This window comes from Urocitellus parryii, chromosome 4 (assembly GCF_045843805.1).
Source record: "Urocitellus parryii isolate mUroPar1 chromosome 4, mUroPar1.hap1, whole genome shotgun sequence".
NCBI lineage: Eukaryota > Metazoa > Chordata > Mammalia > Rodentia > Sciuridae > Urocitellus > Urocitellus parryii.
The window spans coordinates 34,436,890-34,458,046 of NC_135534.1; the positions used below are offsets into that span (position 1 = coordinate 34,436,890).

The 21,157-nt window shown below is 35.3% G+C and overlaps 1 protein-coding gene across 1 annotated transcript in view; it reads left to right on the forward strand.

Moving 5' to 3' along the window:
* The window catches only part of Dcdc1 (doublecortin domain containing 1), a 444,844-nt gene extending 425,366 nt beyond the window's left edge, over positions 1-19,478 (forward strand). The window contains exons 33-36 of the mRNA XM_077797956.1: positions 7,431-7,567; positions 8,835-9,014; positions 16,996-17,146; positions 19,351-19,478. Of these exons, the coding sequence (XP_077654082.1) occupies positions 7,431-7,567; positions 8,835-9,014; positions 16,996-17,146; positions 19,351-19,478 (596 nt within the window). The remainder of the gene's footprint in view (positions 1-7,430; positions 7,568-8,834; positions 9,015-16,995; positions 17,147-19,350) is intronic.
* Positions 19,479-21,157: the final 1,679 nt, after the last annotated feature.

Consider the following 21,157-nt stretch of genomic DNA (forward strand, 5'->3'; position numbering starts at 1 on the left):
CTGTTTCCTATGTTCAATCCCTGACTCCCAACAGTGTAATGATAAGCTATTGTTGAACTCCTGGTTTAAAAAATTGCAATGTTTGAAATACATTTTAAATAATATATTTGTTGGAATATTATTCATAAAAATTAAATGTCATAAATTAATGTTACCTCTGTTCTATAAATAAAGTTGACTAAAAACTATAGTTAGTATAAATTTGTGTTGAGGAACTACTCTGGTTCTTTTCAAAACACATTACCTAGTGCATTGTCACTGTAACTCATTGGCTAATTGATTCAATCATGCTTTCTTCACTTTCATAAATTACGTATGAATGCATATTAGACACATAGGATTCTGGTTTATTTGAAAAATCATTGCTGCTACTTATTTTTATTTCTGAATATAGTACCATAAACTTCAGCTGTAAGTACCAATTCTTTATACTCTGCAAATGCAAATGATTTTTTAAAGGATTTTGTCATAGTCTAAAAATCTGCCCATTGAGAGTAACTTGGGCATGATGCGGTGGCATATGCCTGTAATCCCAGCAGCTCGAGAGGCTGAGGCAGGAGGATGGTAAGTTTAAAGCCAGCCTCAGCAACAGCAATGTGCTAAGCAACTCAGTGAGACCTTGTCTCTAAATAAAATACAAAATAAGGCTGGGGATGTGGCTTGGTGGTTGAATGCCTCTGAGTTCAATCCCTGGTACCCTCCTCCCGAAAAAATAATTTGGCAAAAAAAAATTGAGATGCAGCTTCATCTTTTTATCAACATAATTGTTGCTTTCTCAAAGAAGCCTTCTCTGATATCTCAGACTAGGTCAGCAGCTGCTGTTACATGCTTTCTTAGTCCCTGGTACAGCACTATTGTAATGGATTTTTGGTTTAATCATTTCCTTGGATCTGCCTTCCCTACCAAACTTGAGGCATGGGCTCACTCTCAAACCTGTCTGCATTTGCATCATATTGCACAATGCCTGAACCCTAGCTGGCGCTCAATGTAGACTTCTGGAAGGAGTGTACAAAATAAAACATTAACCCAGATCCGCCCACACCAGCCTGCGTGGGACCCAGGCTCACAGAAGGCCCAGGTCCACCCCTTTACCTACGGGGCAGAGACCCACCAGAGCCCAGCCTCTGGCACATGACCGCCTCTTCTTACCAACAGACTATCATGGGAGCCCAGACCTGGCCTGGATCTGCCCACACCAACTTGTGCAGGACCCAGGTCCAGGGTAGGTCCAAGTTTGCCTCCTCATACCTGGGAGCCTAAGCCTAACCCACTTCCATCTTGGGATACTGCAGTCATTGCCATAGCCTTCTCCAAGCAGTAGTCCATAACTTTTTGACAGTAGACAGGACCTAGAAGCAGCTGCATCTCAGAGCAGGCATCCAAAAGAGAGTGTAAGGCCCACCCTTTCAGCCCCATCTCTGTAAGACATCGCTTCCATCTTGGGGCACCGTAACTATATCTCAAGTTACCTCAGCTATTGCTGCCTTCACCTTTAGATGCAATAGCATACATTGAGGGACACGAGCAGGGTCTGGAAGCCTAGCATCAAGATGAGGTACAGACAATCTGCACAGGCACTATAAGAATATAGGGAAGAAACTGTAATATATCAGATCCACGCTGCAAGAAAGGAAGACACATAGACTACATGAAAAGACAAGAGAGGAAAGTGCCCCGAACAAATCAGGACACTATAATAACAGAACCCAAGGACAGTGAAGTAGATGAAATGTCAGAGAAGGAGTACAGAAGGTTCATAATTAAAATTATCTGTGAATTAAAGAATGATCTAAATGAGCAAATATAGGCAAAAATTGATCACTCCAAGAAAGAGATAAGAGAGCAAATACAGGTAGCAAAGATTACTTCAAGAGAGATAGAGACTCTGAAAAAAAAACAGTCAGAAATTCTTGAAATGAAGGATACAATAAACCAAATAAAAAATTCAATAGAAAACATAACCAACAGATTAGATCACTTGGAAGAAAGAACGCCAGATAACAAAGACAAAGTATACAATCTGGAAATTAAGTTGATTACACAATGAAGATAGTAAGAAACCATGAACAGAACATCCAAGAATTATGGGACAGCATCAAAAGACCAACTCTAAGAGTTATTGGGGTAGAGGAAGGCACAGAGTTTCAAACCAAAGGAATGCACAATCTCTTCAATGAGATAATATCAGAAATTTTTTCAAGCATGAAGAACGAATTGGAAAACCAAATACAAGTGGCTTACAGGACACCAAATGTACAAAATTACAACAGACCTACACAAAGGGACATTATAATGAAAATGCCTAGCATACACAATAAGGATAAATCTTAAAGGCTGCAAGAGAGAGGAATCAGATCACATATAGGGAGAGACCAGTTCACATTTCAGCAGATTTTTCAACCCAGACCCTCAAAGCCAGGAAATCATGGAACAACATATATCAAGCTCTGAAAGAAAATGGATGCCAATCAAGAATCTTATATCCAGCAAAACTAAGCTTTAGATTTGATGATGAAATAAAATCCTTCCATGATAAACAAAAGTTAAAAGAATTTACAACTAGAAAGCATGCACTAGAGAACATCCTCAGCAAAATATTCCCTGAAGATGAAATGAAAAACAATGATGAAAATCAGCAGAGGGAAGTATTACACTAAAGGAAAATCTATTCAGAGGAGAAAGCAAGTCACGTTGAATATTAAAAGTAAACAACACTGGCTGGGAATAAGAATCCTGTCTCAATAATAACCATGAATGTTAATGACCTAAATTCACCAATAAAAAGACATAGACTGGCAGATTGGATTTAAAAAAAAAGATCCAACAATATGCTGCCTCCAGGAGACTCATCTCATAGGAAAAAGCATCAGCAGATTGAAAGGGAAGGGTTGGGAAAAATCATACCACTCACATGGACTGCGGAAGCAAACAGGTTCCCATCCTCATATCAAATAAAGTTGACTTCAAGATAAAGTCAATCAAAAAGGATAAATAAGGACACTACATACTGCTCAAGGAAACATGCACCAAAACTTAGCAAATATATATGCCCCAAACAATGGAGCATCTATGTTCATCAAACAAACTCTTCTCAAGTTAAAGAGTCAAATAGACCACACCACAATAATGTTGGGTGACTTTAACAAACCTCTTTTATCACTAGATAAGATCTTTCAAACAAAAGCTGGTAGAAGAAACTTCTCTTAATTAGATCAGACATTATGCCACAAAGCAACTCCTAGCAAATACAAAAAGGTAAAGATACTACCCTGCATTTTATCAGATCATAATGGAATGAAATTAGAAATCAATGATAAAATAAAAAATAAAAGCTACTCCATCACCTGGAGACTAAATAATATGCTACTGGAATGAATAATAGGTTGCAGAAGACCCCAGGAGGAGATTAAAAAATTTGGGAAGTGAATGAGAACACAGATACAACATATCAAAATCTCTGGGACACTGTGAAAGCAGTTCTAAGAGGAAAGTTCATTCCTTAAAAGAAGAAAAAGTCAACAAATAAATGACTTAACATTACATTGCAAAGCCCTAGAAAAAGAACAAATCTACACCAAAAGCAGTAGAAGACAGGAAATAATTAAAATCACAGCTGAAATCAATGAAATTGAAGCAAAAAAAGCAATTGAAAAAACTGACAGAACAAAAATAAATCTTTGAAAAAAATAAATAAAATTGGCAAACCCTTAGCCATGCTAACAAAAAGAAGGAGACATAAAACTCAAATTACTAACATACATGATGAAAAAGGAAATATCATGACAGACACTACAGAAATACAGAAGATAATTAGAAATTATTTTGAAAACTTGTACTCCAATAAAATAGAAAATATTGAAGGCATCGATAAATTTCTAAAGTCATATAATTTGCCCAAATTGAATCAGGATGATATACAAAATTTAAACAGATCAATTTCAAGCAATGAAATAGAATATACCATCAAAAGTCTATCCACCAAGAAAAACCAAGACCAGATGGATACACAGCCAAATTCTATAAGACCTTTAAGGGAGAACTAATACCAATACTCTTCAATTTATTTCAGGAAATAGAAAAAGAGGCAGCACTTCCAAATTCATTCTATGAGGCCAATATCACCCTGATTCCAAAACCAGGCAAAGACACATCAAAGAAAGAAAACTTCAGACCAATATCTCTTATAAATATAGATGCAAAATTCTCAATAAAATTCTGGCAAATCAAATACAAAAACATATCAAAAAGATCGTGCATCACAATCAAGTGGGATTCATCCCAGGGATGCAAGGTTGGTTCAACATATGGAAATCAATAAATGTAATTCACCACATGGATAAACTTAAAGATAAGAATCATAAGAACATCTCAATAGACACAGAAAAAGCATTTGACAAAATGCTTTTGACAGCACCCCTTAATGTTCAAAACCCTAGACAAAATAGGGATAACAGGAACTTGTCTCAACATCGTAAAGGCTATCAATGCTAAGCCCCAGGCCAACATCATTCTAAATGGAGAAAATTTGAAAGTATTTCCTCTAAAAACTGGGACAAGACAGGATGTCTCTTTCACCACTACTATTTAACATAGTTCTTGAAACACTGGCCAGAGCAATCAGACAGACAAAAGAAATTAAAGGGATACACATAGGAAAAGAAGAACTCAAATTGGCACTATTTGCTGCTGACATGATTCTATACCTAGAAGACCTTAAAAGTTCCACCAGAAAACTTCTAGAACTAGTAAATGAATTCAGCAAAGTAGCAGGATATAAAATCAACACCCATATATAAAAGGCATTTCTGTATATCAGTGACAAATCCTCTGAAAGGGAAACAAGGAAAACTACCATATTAACAATAGCCTAAAAAAAACCCTTGGGAATCAACCAAAGAGGTGAAGGATCTATATAATGAAAATTACAGAAACCTAAAGAAGGAAGTCAAAGAAGATCTTAGAAGATGGAAAGATCTACCTTGCTCTTGGATAGGCAGAATTAATATTATCAAAATGAACATACTACCAAAGTACTATACAGATTTAATGCAATTCCAATCAAAATCCCAATAACATTCCTAACAGGAATAGAAAAAGCAGTCATGAAATTCATCTGGAAAAATAAGAGACCCATAATAGCTAAAGCAATCCTTAGCAGGAAGAGTGAAGCAGGTGGCATCACTATACCAGATCTTAAACTATATATACCACAGAGGAATGGTAACAAAAACATCATGGTATTGGCACCAAAACAGACTGGTAGACCAATGGTACAGAATAGAGGACACAGAGACTAACCCACAAAATTACACTTATCATATATTAGACAAGGCACCAAAAACATACATTGGAGATAAATGGTGCTGGGAAAACTGGAAATCCATATGCAACAAAATGAAATTAAACTCCTATCTCTCACCATGCATAAAACTTAACTCAAAATGGATCAAAGACCTAGGAATAAAACCAGAGACCCTGCATCTAATTGAAGAAAACATAGGCCTTAATCTCCACCATGTAAGATTAGGCTCCAACTTGCTTAATAAGACTCCTGTGGCACAAGAATTAAAATCAAGAATCAATAAATGGGATGGTTTTAAGCTAAAAATTTCTTTTCATCAAAAGAAACAATCTGTGAGGTGAATAGAGAGCCTACGTCTTGGGAGCAAATCTTTACCTCTCAGACATCAGATAAAGCATTAATCTCTAGGGTATACAAATAACTCAAAAAGCTAAGCACAAAAAAAATAAAAATAAAAAAATAAATAACCCAATCCATAAATGGGCCAAGGACCTGAACAGACATTTCTCAGAAGATTATATACAATCAATCAACAAATATATGAAAAAAAAGTGCATCATCGATAGCAATTAGAGAAATGCAAATCAAAACTACTCTTTCATCTCACTTGAATCAGAATGGCAGCTATTATGAAGACAAACAACAATAAGTGTTGGTGAGGATGTGGGGAAAAAGGTACACTTATACATTGCTGGTGGGTCTGCAAATTGGTGCAGCCAATATGGAAAGCAGTATGGAGATTCCTTGGAAATCTGGGAATGGAACCACCATTTGACCCAGCTATTCCTCTCCTCAGTCTATTCCCAAAGGACTTAAAAACAGTATACTACAGGGACACAGCCACATCAATGTTTATAGCAGCACACTTCACAATAGTTAAACTCTGGAACTAACCTAGATGCCCTTCAATAGATAAATGGATAAAAAATGTGGCATATATACACAATGGAATATTTACTCAGCAATAAAAGAGAATAAAATCAAGGCATTTGCAGGTAAATAGATGGAGTTGGAGAAGATAATGCTAAATGAAGTTAGCCAACCCCCCAAAAACAAATACTGAATTGTTTTCTCTGATATAAGGAGGCTGATTCATAAAGGGGTAGGGAGGGAGAGCATGGGAAGAATAGACAAACTCTAGATAGAGCAGAGGGGTGGGAAGTGGAGGGAGGGGGCATAGGGTTAGAAGTGATGGTGGAATATGATGGACATTATTATCCACAGTACATGTATGAAGACATGAATTAGTGTGATTATACTTATTTACGATCAGAGATATGAAAATTTGTGCTCTAAATGTGTAGTAAGAATTGTAATGCATTCTGCTGTCATATGTAAATAAAAAATTAATTAAAAACACATTATGCTTACTTAAGAAGTTTAGAAATCAGTGGAGATTCAGTGATGCTGCATCTTCAATACAGAAAAAGAAAACAATTTTGTAAGTGTGACTTTTTAAATCTCTTTTGTAATGATTTTAAGTAGTCTAGTTGAAAGAATGCACAAATTTGAATTCCCACACTTATCAAATTATGCCTGTGATTCTTCAGAACACATATTCTGATAAATATTTTCTCTTACCACAGCTTCTTAACAGCATAAAGGGCACAGCAGAGGTGTCAGAAACTAATCGTGCTCATGGGGTGTTATTAAATAGAAAAAAAAAGGCTCCTGTCTCTTGGGTTAATATTATTTTAGAAATACTTAATCTCCAGGCTGCTAAGCTAATTGTGGGGGAAAGGCTTATTATTAGTGAAGAGAACAAAACATATGTTCCAAGACTGGAAGAGATGATGGGGACTATATAAGGTCATGAATTCTATTTGACTAAATTACTGCTGAACCATATCGTGGATGCCAGGCTGGGGCCAGGGTGGAAATCAGCATTTTATCTTTCTTTTCCATCTGTAGAGTGAGCGTGCACATTCTGGCCATTTAAAGCCTCAAGCCTCCTCTATGAAGAGGTATTGTTAGGTATTATTACCTTAGGCATATTTGCTTTTATGATATGGTTAGTATTTTAGCCTATTCTCCCGAGTGGAATAATTTATGCACAGAAAGCCAAACCAATTTATTTGAAATCTGAAAGCCTATCATCAGATACATTTCCAGAGACTTCTTTCCCCAGGGCGGCGAGTAACAGCATGTCAGCCAGCTTCTATGGTTCCTACCAAAAGCCCTGTGCAGCCGGTGGTGGTTGAAGGAGGCTGGACTGAGCAGACTCAAGAGGAAATTAAACTCATGGAACTTATAAGACACACAGAGGTATGTTCTTTAGGATTCCAGACATTTAAGACTCTGCCTCTTTTATAAGCATTTAAAAGTACAATATTGAATTTTTAAATTACACTATTAATATATTCTTAGCATCTGGTCACTTATGACCACATAAGCATATGCCAAGCATTGAATTGGCATTTGGAGAGTAGCTATCTAAGAGACAGCCAGCTCATCTGAAAGTCTGTTTTGTTTGAATGAAGACCAGAAATTATGACCTTAGCAAAGAAGAGAAAAAGGCCCAGTGGATATGTCCAAAGGTAATTATAATAAGTGTAGTCAAGTTGAGCCTTATGGCTTCATTGCTCATCACTCCTGAGGGTATGTCTCAATATGTAAAAAGAGCAAGGAGCAAAATACTAATTGCAATGGAGACATTCAAAATGAGGAATTGAAAAAGTGGTTGCAGTACAATTGGTTAATCAGTCAGGATCACCACACATTAAAAAGTTGAAAAGAGAAAGGTCAGCTTCGGAGAGAGAGGACTGGGGATAGAGACTGGGGAAAACTTTTTTGCTTTGTGAAGTTTTTCATCAAAATGAGCTGTTCCTATTTAATAGGGTCTCTCAAATTTGTGAAATGTGTTCAAACTAAATCTTAGGTGGGTGCCTAAGTCAAGGTTACTAGAAAAAAGAAATTGACATTGCTAGAAATATGACTTCTTGCCAAGCTAAGAAGGATAAATCACTGATCAGGGAATAAATGCAAAGTACTGAACTAGGACATGCTTGAAGTAGGATGAAAAGCTGCCTGGCAGGGATCTGGCAAGTAGAAGGGTAGCTGCTGTTTTTTTTTTTTTTTTTTAAAGACAGCAAGTAAGGACTTAAACAACACTCATCTACACTCCCTTAAGCATTTCTTGGTTAAAGGAAGTGGTGTTTTTCTAATAAAACTCAGTTGTTAGATGCAAAGAAATCTCTCAGTAGGAAAAACACTATGCAGAAGTCCAGAGACATGAATCCTTTCATTTCTTCAAATTATAAATGAAAGGTAAATACTTAGTCAAAATGAGTACCTTATTATGATTACTCCAATGATTGTTAATGGATTTAGTGTTTCACTGAAGCAAAGGGAATTTACCAGAATCCATGACAAGAGAGACCAATGCATTTAAAAGTACAATATAGAATTAATAGTTACTTACTAAAATCTTGGGTGTAATTTATGATTACATGGTATTTCTGACTTTCAGCACAATCATTACACACACTAACCAATTCTCCAAACGTGGGATTCTCTGGGCTTCTCTTGACAGGCACAACTTTCGGAAGTTCAAGAACTGCAATCCAAACAAAATTCCCCAGTTGCAACTAAACATAAAGCAGTCCAGCAGAGTAGCCTGTACAAGCAACCCAACACAAAACGAGTCTGGGCTTATCTAAATGGAGGAAGACCTGAAGATGGCACTTATGCCTGGGGCAGGACTGTTACAGAGGTAAATCAAGTGTGAAAGAGTGTTTTCATAGGCCTAGATTCAAATTCCAGTCTAACCTTTCTAGAGGTTTGGTCAGGCAAATGTCTTTACTTCTCTGAACCTCATTTTCTCATCTGTAAAATGGGAACAATACTTCCCTTGCAGAGGTGATCTGATGATTAAATGAACTTATATGTGTGAAAATGTCAAGTCCAATGCTGTCTGACATAGGTATTAATCCGAGTACAACTCATAGCCAGAAGAGAACAGTGCCAAATGAACATACACCAGCTAAGTCAAATCCAAACTTTAAGATAATTTAAAATTATATTTTTCATCCATAGTAAACCCAGTTCACAAAAGGGTGATACTTGATGAATTATTCACTAAATATGTTGTAAGGAAAACATCAGTACTCGTTAGAGAAAGCATATCATATTTTTATCACGCAGAGTCCTACCTAGACTGGCCGAATTTCTACTTCCCAGAACAATGACATAGGAAAAGATGAGTAGCAGTTCATTTATTGTTTACAACTTGGGGGATAATGATAAAGTTTGATATTTTTGTTATCATCTGTAAGTGAAAACTTTAGGCACATAATAAATGGATTTTTCAAAAGTCTTATCTTTTGCTATGATATTTCAAATAATAGTTTGTCTTTATTTTGTGAAGCGTTTTCATAAATCTTTCTGGGAAAAGAAACTCACATAAAAATGAGATGTAGGTTAGGTTGGGTGGGGGCTAGAAAAGCACTAGGGTGATCTTGAGAAGAACCTCAGAAGGGTGAGGGCCCTAGAGTAGCAGAAGCCCATCAGATGAGCTTTGCCTCTGAAGGCTGGTCCATTTTCAAAGTGTAAGAGAGATCACTCCTCTTTGATAAGGACTTGAATAAGAGCCATGAAAGCAGTCTTATCTCAGAAGCGGACAACCAATTTGCTGCACTTGAGAGAAATCAGAGATAAAAATGCAGAAAATGAATACTCAAAATGAGGAATACAAGTAAAGGAACTTCATACACCTGGAGCGGAAATAAAAGGAAAGTGATGATTTTAAAAAGTTAAAACTTATTCAGAAGAGAACTTCCTAGAAAAGGCATTATAACAAAGCTGAAATGTTTCCTCCTTGCTAGTTCTGCAGAAATCACAAAGTTAATGTTGTAGCTTCTACATCTTAGAATGCATTTAACCATTGCAACTAGAAGTGATAAATTAGTAAGAGAATATGCAATGATTAATGAATAGTTAAAGAATGGAGTAGGGATCATGGAGTGATCATTATTACTCTAATGATTTTTAATGGCTTTAGTGTTCATTGAAGCAAAGGGAATTTACCAGAGCCCCCGACAGGAGAGGCTAATGAACTTAATAGCTACTTACTAAAATCTTCAGCCTATCAGACTCTTGATAGCAAAAATTTACAGTAACATTTACAAAGATTACATATATTTATATCCAGTCAAGGATTACTTTTATTTATGTGATTGTTTAGTGTATCATATAATAGGTACTTCATAACTATTATTTCATAATCATATGATTTTTATGAACTTTATATATGAGGGCACTATACTACTAGAGTCTATGAAGTATTGTTCATATATATATATATATCATATACATATTATAATATTATATAATATGTATATAATAATGATATATATTAAAGACCCCAAGACCAAGAAAGATTTACTTTATATAAAGTTTATATATATGATATATAATTTTTGTTGTTGTTGTTTCTAGGGTTTTGCACCCAGGGGCATGTTACCACTGAGTTATATCCCCAGCCTTTTTTATTTTTTATTTTGAGACAAGGTCTTGCTAAGTTGCTTAGAGCCTCACTAAATTGCTGAGGCTGGCCTCAAACTTGCTATCCTCCTGCCTCAGACTCCCAAGGCGCTGGAATTATAGGCATGTGCCATCATGCCCAGATTTTCTCATTTATATTTTTGAGAAGGGTTTTTATAAACTTAATAGTATTGTCTAATTGATAGGTTGACCTCAATAGTACTAATACAGTAGATGGAATTAACATATGGTCTATATGCTCATTAAACTATTATTTCAAGTAACAAAGCTTTCAAAGATATATTTAGGGTTTGAATGTGTAAAGAAATGGGCACTCTCATCTTGATGAAAGTAAGACTTTTTTGCATATCTCATTAGAAAATGCATTTCTGGAACTTTATCTCAAAGAACATTTTCACAAACTTATATAAGGTTGGTTTGTTCAGAATGTATATCACACAAGTATTTACAAGAGAGATGCAGTAGAAATAATTTAAAAACTCAATAATAGGAAATTTGTTAAATGAATTATTTACATAATTAATAATTTAAATAATATAATATAAATATTATTTAATAATATAATATAATATAAATATTATATTTTACATGAGTAAAATATAATGATTAAAATATAACAATTAAAATCACCTTTTAGAACAAATGACAATAAAGATGGTCCAGATATACTAAGTGAAAGAAGCATGATGTAAAGCGTGTGGAGTTAGATCTATGCTCATACGTGCCCATGAACTGAAAATAACAGGGAAATATTTTGTTGTTGTAAATGTTTATTTGGGGGACAGTAATATTATCATGACCTTTTGTTTTTCTTTCTTGGATGCTTTTTTATGTGCTCCATTTTTTAAAATGATGAATGCAAATTGTCTTTAAGAAAAACTTACGTGACAATAAAGCCGATAGTCCTTTCTGAGAGGTACTAAAAGAATGTGATGAAAGTCAAATTAGTAATGCAGGAGAAGGGGGTCTGAGGCAGGTAGGAATTCAGAGGAGGGGAGGGGAGGACAAGGAAGACTCTGTAGAGAAATCTTCTAGGACTTCTGATAGAACTTGAGAAGTGGGTAAGACTCAGCATCTTAGGCAGAACTGCATTAATAAGGATGAGAGGTACCATTCACACAGGTAGGGTGTTAGAATTCATGATATATTATTATTATTATTATTATTATTATTATTATTGATTGAACCCAGAGGCACTGAGCTACACTTACTATTTTTAGGCTGGGTGTCCCTAGGGTAATCTGGATGGTTTCAAACTTGTAACCCTCCTACCTCAGCTGGGAGTAAAGACTGGGCCACTGTGCCCAGCTCATGATGTATATTAAATAGATGGTACTTAGACTGAGAAATAGGAACAGATGTGTTGAGTAGATTGCTTAAAAATATATGGTGGACCTACATATTATATGTATTGATATCTGCTTGGGCTGCCATAACAAAATACCAGACTATGTAGCTTAAACAATGGAAATTTATTTTTTCATTGTTTTGAAAGCTGGATGGCCAAGATCAAGGTGCCAGCAGGGTTGATTTCTGATGAGGCTTTCCTTTCTGGACTACTGAGAGTCACTTTCTTGCTGAGTTCTCCTTTGCATGTGATGTGTGGGTGGGGGAAAGAAGGGACAGAGAAAGAGCTCTGGTGTCTTTTGCTGTCCGTGTGAGGAAACCAATGGTCCACCCTCATGCCCTTGTTTAACCTTAATTGCCTCTTGAAAGTCTCTGTCTTCAAAGACAGTCACAGTTGGAATAAATGCTTCAACATGAATTCCATTGCTTGTCTCTGAATAAATAAATCTCATGGGGAAAGCAATTTGGGGGAGATTATGTAGCCTTGGTATGTAGAAAGATATTTACAGATTCTTTGCTTTATTAAAAAATAGTTTCTAGTTTCTTCCTTTCCCGTATCTATGCAGTGTATTTCTGCTTAGGGGCCTGCATGAGATTCTTGCCGATCAGTTAGATCAGGCTATCACGCTGTTAAGAATGCATCTGGAAAATGAACTGTGTGTGGGCAGCATGAAGAGTGGAGTTTGAATTTCCCTGGCCAATAGTACTGATTTCTAAGATGCTCAGAGTTTCAATTATTAGTTCTTTACTGGAAGAATGAGAAATTGATGCTTTACTCTAGCTCCAGATGATATTCAAATTCCATCCAATGTGGACTTTCTCTCAATTACTCTCATTGCACTGGTGTTCTGGATGGCTTAACTGCGTTCTTCCCACACACTTTTGGAAAATTACTAGAGCAACTCTTATCTCCATCTGGTGTTGGCTCATCAGTCATTGAAGCTCCAAGACAGCTCTCTATCTAGGGTTAGTGGCTCTCTCTCCAGGACCACCTTTCTCTGATTTAGGCTCATATAGGCCCTGTTCCTCTGGTCTTCTCCTGTCCCTGAGAAATCTCTTTGATTCTACAGAATCTCAAAATCAGTGTGTTCTCTCTCAGTTGAGGAACAGTTCTGAAAGAATGAGAAATGGGTTCTTTTGATTTAGATCAGCAAGTACATCACACCCATAGGGAGCATGCAGTGGTTCCACAGGCCCGGGTACCTACCCTGTGGAGACCTGTTCTATGAAGACTAAACTCGCAAAATAGATTGTGAGTGAGAAATTATTCATAGCACACTGTTCCTTTACTGTGAACTTTTGTTATTGCAAATATTACAAACATTTTATTTACACACCCACTTAAGAAAAGCACTTGAACACATGTAGATAATTTGAAAAACTGAGATTTAAGAAAGTCTCTAATAGTCACTAACTGATGAGATATTTAGAACCTAATTGCACTGAAAATGCCTTATTTTCAAATTTGATTTTAAAAGATTTTTGTAAACTCACTGGCTTTGTCTAATGCAAATGGGCATTAGTAAAAAAACAAGTGGAATAATCATAGATTTAACTCATCTCTTTCCTATACTATACTTTTTTTTATTAAACTTTACTCATTTTTCTGATTTACATGATTTCTGTAGACAACATGATCTTGTAGAGTAGTGACATTTAAGTGGCAAAGTACTCTTTTTCTTTTACCATGTATTAATTGTACAAATTAATAGGTTTCACTGCATTTATGGTACATTGGTGCTATTTCTTTTTATTTGGTGCTGGAGATTGAACACAGGGCTTCATGCACACCAGGCAAGTGCCCTACTAATGAGCTATAATCTCCAGTCCAATAATTCTTACATTTATTTTTCATTGGCTCTTTTCCAACCTCATAAGTTTCTTCCAGATACCTATCTGTACATATTTCTAAGACAGCTTCCCACTACTCCCAGCCCAGATGAAAACCAGCTATAACACCCTTTGGTTGTCTTGAAGAGAGAGAAAGAGAGAAAGAAAGAGGGAGTGAGTGAGTGGGTGGGTAAGGGAGGGAGGGAAAGAGGGAAGGAGGAAGAAAGGAAGGAAGGAAGATAGATAGGTAGATAGATAGACAGACAGATAGATAGTGACTGTTAAGGACTGAATTATGTCCCAACCAATCCCAATCCATATGTTGAAGGTCTATATTCCATTGTGACTATATTTGGAGATAGGGTTTTTAAGAGGTAATTTAAGTTGAAGGTGATTATAAGGGCGGGTCCCAAATCAAATAGGATTGGTGACCTTATAAGAAGAAGAAGAAGGAATGCCATCTCTTTCTCTATGCCATGTGAGGACACAGCAAGAAGGTGGCCATCTGCAAGTCAGGAAGCAAGCCTAGCCAGAAACTCATTCAACCAGCATTATAATCTTGGACTTCCCAGTCTCCAGAGCCATACAATATTTTTGTTATTTAAGCCACTCATTCTGTGGTGTTTGTTTTTGACAGTCTGAGCAGACTAAGTGGTAAATATTGTTATGGAGAATTTTGAAAAATCACAAATGAAAACTATGAATTTACTATAATCTTATTTTTGAAAATAATTACTATGAATTTCATGATTATTTGAATAACATCTATTCTGTTTTATAATTATAAAATGACAGTCATTATCTTAAAATTAGAAAAAAATGAAAATGCCAATAAGAAACTAAAAATTTCATCACCACAAAAACCAGTTCTTATAATTTTAATATGTATGTATGTATATAATATATGTATATATATTTCTATGTTTTGTATATATTTATATGTAAATTTTACCATTATGATCATAGTAAATCATGTGGTAAATCAGTTTTGAAAGCTGGTGTATTCAAACTATTGTGACTTTTTCTCCGAATAATATAACATTCTTAAAAAAAACATTATTTTCAATGGTATCATAATTGTCTATCCAATGGATGCATTTATTCATCCAGTTTTCTGTTGTTTGCTAGTTGTTTTTAAATTTTCATTATTATGAAGTATACTGAATATACACATTAATATATAAATCTATATCTCCTTTCTGATTACTTCCCTCAAATATGTTCCTAGAAAGATTGCTAAATCAAATTATACAAAAAGTACTTGAGAATTTTGACACCAATTGCTAGAGTATTTTCTAGGGAGGATTCAGTGTTCTGTGTTCCCAGTTCCCATCACCCTCCCATGGCATACATGAAGATGTCAACAATTCTAGGTGCACTGATTTGGAAACATGTGTTGGCAGGCTGGACAGGAGAAAAATGTTATGTTTTAACTTATATGTCTTAAATTACTTGTAGAGGTGATTTTGATTTGCTTTGTGTTATCATTTATTATTATGGAGAACAATATAACATTATAATATTTCTAAGTTCTCTGAGTTCCCTATTAAATCCTTTGTTATTTTCTCCCAGATGGTTTTTTTCATATTGATAACCTAACCTTTTAAAGTAGTAAAGTTATTAAACATAACATTATCAAATCCATTGTATCAAATTTCCAATTTTCCATTGCATCTGTGGAATTTTTTAATGTACAGAAAAGTGATAAATTTTACTTTGTTTGTTCATTGTTTTTAATATTCAGATAGCCCTTTACCATCCTGAGTTCATATAAAGACTCACCAATTCTTCTTCTAATTTTTAACAATTGTGCTTTTCTCTATTACTTTAAAAGCCATATGAGAATTTTTTTTCTGGTGCTAAATTTAGGTGAAAATACTGCCTACGCTTTATTTGTTGACTTTCAGTTATTCTCTCAACTCTATTTACTAACTGATCTCCCCCATCTCCACCTGCTTCTGAAATGGGGTAACAACTGTATGATGCACTACTATATACACATACATATTAGCTTCTACTAACCTTTCTAGTACTGTTGACACTTTGCATCTGTATGTAAGTTTTTATGAGTATTCCAAGGAAAACAGAGAAGTTCAGTGAGGTCATTGTAGCTTGTTTTAAGCTTTATCAACTAAAGGAAATTTTCTGATCATAGTATCATAGAGCTATATACACATACATATTAGCTTCTACTAACCTTTCTAGTACTGTTGACACTTTGCATCTGTATGTAAGTTTTTATGAGTATTCCAAGGAAAACAGAGAAGTTCAGTGAGGTCATTGTAGCTTGTTTTAAGCTTTATCAACTAAAGGAAATTTTCTGATCATAGTATCATAGAGCTAGAAAAGTTTTACACTATAAGTGTTTCATTTTATAATGGAAAAGACTCTTTTGTAGTAGTTACCTGACCTGTTGAGGGTCACACAGAGGCCAGAGCCTGGGTATCCTCATCTTTTGTAACTTTAGTTACTTGATTATTAAAAATACTTTTCTCTTTTTAGCCATCTTGATATGTCTATATTCCTTTTTGGCAGGGCGGTGGTACCAGGAATTGAACTCAGAGGCACTCGAACACTGAGCCACATCCCCAGCCCTATTTTGTATTTTATTTAGAGACAGGGTCTCCTTGAGTTGCTTAGCACCTCACTTTTGCTGAAGCTGGCTTTGAACTTGCATTCCACCTGCCTCAGCCTCCCGAGCTGCTGAGATTACAGGTGTCTGCCACTGTGCCTGCCTGAGATGTCTATATTCTTAATTCAAGGTTTGTTATATTTGAGGATTCCTTAGATAGCAAGATACTTTTCTTCCATGGACCTACAAGGAAATCCTCACTGACAAGTACTGAAGTTCCTTGTTTTGTAGACACTTTAGAGAGCATTTGTGTAACCCTCTTCCCCTCCCTTATGTTCCTATTTCTAATAATTTTAGGTTATATAGTGAATTTTAATATTCTTTAATACTTGATCATATTGTGACATCCTGTATTCAAATACGGTGTCCCTTTTTCTTTCAGCTGCTAGATAACTGTTCCTCTCGTCTCAAAATGACCCATCCAGCCAGAACCATGTACACCCCAGATGGAGAATTGATTCAGTCATGGGATGACATAGAACGAGACATGGTCATCTGTGTGTCTATGGGACATGACTTTATAACCCAGAAAGGTATGGCAAACACTTTTCATTTCTGTCAAGATTTTAAAGAACTAAAGCATCCAATCTTTGCTTCTAAGACCCTCCTTCTTGAATTTTGCATCCTATTGTGATGATTTTTTTTAATAATTATGCTCCCCACATTGTTCTGCTTCATGTTATGAAAGTTAAGTTTTTTAACTAGGAATTAAACAGTTTGCAGATTTTCTTTCTTTAGTATTAAGTAAATATATGCTACGTTTATTATCTATTCCTTGATCATTTTCTTTGATAAATGACAGAAATTGAAAGAACATATAGTTATTCGGAATCAACTCTTGTTTTATCCTTTCTACCCTGAGGAATTTCAAATCCCTTTCTGTAGGTAGGTATACATTAGAAGAGATATAATTTTCAGGAAATTCCAAAGAATACTGTTTTTACTTTAAAGGAAATTTTTAAAATTAGGAAGTGAATTACTCAACATCTCTAAAATAAAAATATTGTATTTCTTCTTTTAAAAAGGCACCATAAAAGTATTACTATGTTCTATATAAGGTAGGTAATCCAAAAACTTTTCAAACAATGGAATAATGCCTTTACATTTATCCTAAAAGAATAAAAAACAATATATGAAGACCAAAATGTAGGGAGACAAAGATTTATTGGGATGCCTAAGACTGCTTTGAGGAATGTCACAAATATTCCTTGAGTACCAGCCTATCTCACAGAGAAGGCTCTCTTGTATTCTTTGTGTTCTGCTGTTCCTGTAACCCATATTACCCATCACCCCTTGGTGACCAACACTGTGTGGTTACTTTGGAGAACACACCAATGGCAGGGTTCTTATCATTAATAAGTATTATTTGACAGTTTTTTGTATTCCCAAAGAACGTAGTCTAAAAAGAAAAATAAATCAGGCTTCCTTTCCTGGAAAAGTTTTCAATCTATTTGAGAATATAAACAGACATGAAATGATTGCAGCCAATTGAATAGTAAGCAAATGCAGTACTTCCCAATCCCTTTATTATTTATGCTTTGCATTCATATACTTGGGATGGGCTACCCTACCCTTCTTGCCATGCTGTGTTCATTGGACCTGAATAAATAAGGCTAAATATGCTTCAGGCAAGCTAACCAAAAGTGTATCTAAACCACAAAGAAAGATCTAGGCTGCCTTCCCAGAAACAAGCCTGTCTCCAATAAAAAATATAAAGGGCATTGAGAAAATTGGAAATGCAAATATTACTCTCCTTATCATTTTACTCCATGTTAATTCTCTGGACCTTTGACAAGTCTATGTAGGCAAACATTTATATTTGCATCTTCAATTTAGTAAACACATGCAATGTTATGATGTGAAAGTTGATTCCTTTCCTATGAAAATAGTTGATTGATAGTGAAAGGACTGGTGGTTTTCCCCAATTGTCTGAATTTTTATCAATGAGTCACATATGTTCTAGGAAATTTGACTGATTACAAAGATTCCAATTCAGTTGTTCTTTAGGAATTTACTTTGTTGTTTTTGCTGAAATAAAGTTAGAAATAATCATCCAGTAGAAAACTAAATATTCAGAATGTTTTTAAAAAGAGAAATGCTCTTACGTGTATATACTTATTAAGAGATGTTTTAAAAATTAATCATTGTATACATGATTTTTCTGTGACCTGCTGGCTGTACTAGGTAATAAGAAAATAAAGCAGCCAGGGAGTTTCAAAAATAAATACAGTATAATAACTTATGTCATATACTATAATGTCAAAAAACATTTAGAATTCAGAAGTCAGTCATCAAAAAAAATCACAATGGGTTTTTGAAAAATGAATTTTATTTGGCAAAACAAACCAGATGCTATTAAAATGGTTTCTTTCACACAAGCCCCCAGTGAAATTAAAAGAGTGCTTTTATGCCATTTGCTATACAATCTGAACATGATTTTCACTGGTTTGGCTTTCATCTTTTCAGTGGGTTGAATTTTTAGAGCATTCCTATGTTAGCTTCCAATTCAGCCTTTACTAAGAGCTTGGAAGGAAGCCTTCTATAACAACTTCCATTCTATAGAAATCCAAAGAATGTTAGCACATATCTGATGTGATAAGCAGGTCAAGTGTGTAATGACAGAGTCCAAGGTAGGAGCCGAGGATTTCTGAGGGATCGTCAAGGTTTTCACCATTCTGGACTTTTAATTATTTTGTACAAATACATTGACTTGTCTCTCAAAATAATTTTTTAACAGAGTTAAAGCAAGTGGTGGAGGTCAGAGCAAATTATGCCAGAATTCGAAGACAGCTGGGCCCTCAAGCTACAGACCTGGTGGTGTTACCATCTTCAGAGCTGCTGTCACTGGTACATCTGCATAATTAATTCCTATCAGAGCCATCATATTTTCTGTTGTATTTTGCTGGTATATCTGTGTATAGATATTCATATGCTTGTTAAACATGATTGTTATTTATCTCTTTTAATTTCAAATAGTCTTTTTTAAAAGTTATTATCTACAACATTTTACATAAACTGGCATTTGATGCCTATGCCTCAAAACTGTTCCTGGAAAGGCAACAAAATTAGACAGAATAATGCTGGTAAAACAACTATCTTAGGTGTACCTTCCTCCAGGAGGAAAAAAAAAAAACAGGAAACTACTAGTTAATATTTTAAAACAATTTAGCAGAATCTGGTAACGTATACATAATATTCATAGATGTATGGGTATATATGTGTATATTTATAATATTTGATAATCAAATAGACTCTGACCACTTAACCCCAAATTCAATCCCAACTGACAATTTCTTGCTCAGTCACTCTATTTTCAAAACTTCCATGTTAAAGTCTTACATGTATTAAATAAAACTGAAATGGCTGGTGGCTACCAAATGTGGCATGAATGGATCATTCCTCTTCCAATTTATCTTTAGTTTTGCCTGTAGTAACAGTACAGGTCCTTTATGGGCCTCAGTTAGATGTTGCTCATGAGAGTGAAATTGGTTATTTCCTGATGTATAGCCAATAATCAAAAGTCATATACTATGTCTTCATTATAGAAATGTAGAGAAAGGAATACACACACACACACACACACACACACACACACACACACAGTCATGTAAGGGATTCTTAGCAGTCTTGGGTATCAACCTTACAGAACAAGAACAGTACCTGCTCTTTTCTTCCTGAGAAGACAAAAGAGCCATTAAGACAAAAAGAAAGAAAAGTGTTCCTGGTGGGAATTTTGCAGAGAAATGCTCTTCCTCCCTGTCTTCCTCTGAAAGCTACTCACAGTTCTGCCTGAATATCAATTGCAGCCTGGCTAGGTGTGTACAGAATGGCTCAGCTGGGCTCACTCCTCAGTTCCCCACTTTAATGTAATACAGGAAAGCAATATATCACCTCTACTGAAGGAGACTCTTGGTAATCGCTGCAAAAGGCCTGGCTGGTATTTACTCCCAGTCTGCAAATCAGTAGGGCTGCATGAATAAATCCCTGCTCTAACTCCACCGAAGGAAAGCTCATGGATGTGAAATTTCATATGATACATCAACTACAATTTACCCTTTTACAAACATTTTGTTGTGTGATGTTAGATATGTGAAGGTTTCCCAAAGCAGCTTTGGGCCACACAGGAGACAAAAATTTCACATCACTCTTATTTTGTTTTTATTTATTTATTTCTTTGTACCTAGAAAATTGAAACAAGAACTAGCTGCCCCAATCAGAAAGTGAGCCAACAGGACTCTTACCAGTTGGGTCTTTCCTTAGAATGACTTGATCATAGTCCACATAAAGTCAGCTATTTTTTTTTCTTCAAAATTCCTTGAAAACAAAGACATTTGTCTAGGTGCAAAAGTACCTATCACTTTACTGCCAAGATAAAGTTGATTTGCTATGAAAATGGCATAATTTCACCTTGAATCTAATGTGCAAATTCTTGTGAAGTCTTTGCTGTTGCATGTAAGTATGCCTGAAGCGAAAATTGGTAATATCACACAGACGCTATATCAAGCACCAGGAGACATGAGGCAAAAGTCTTAAGTGAACTTTTC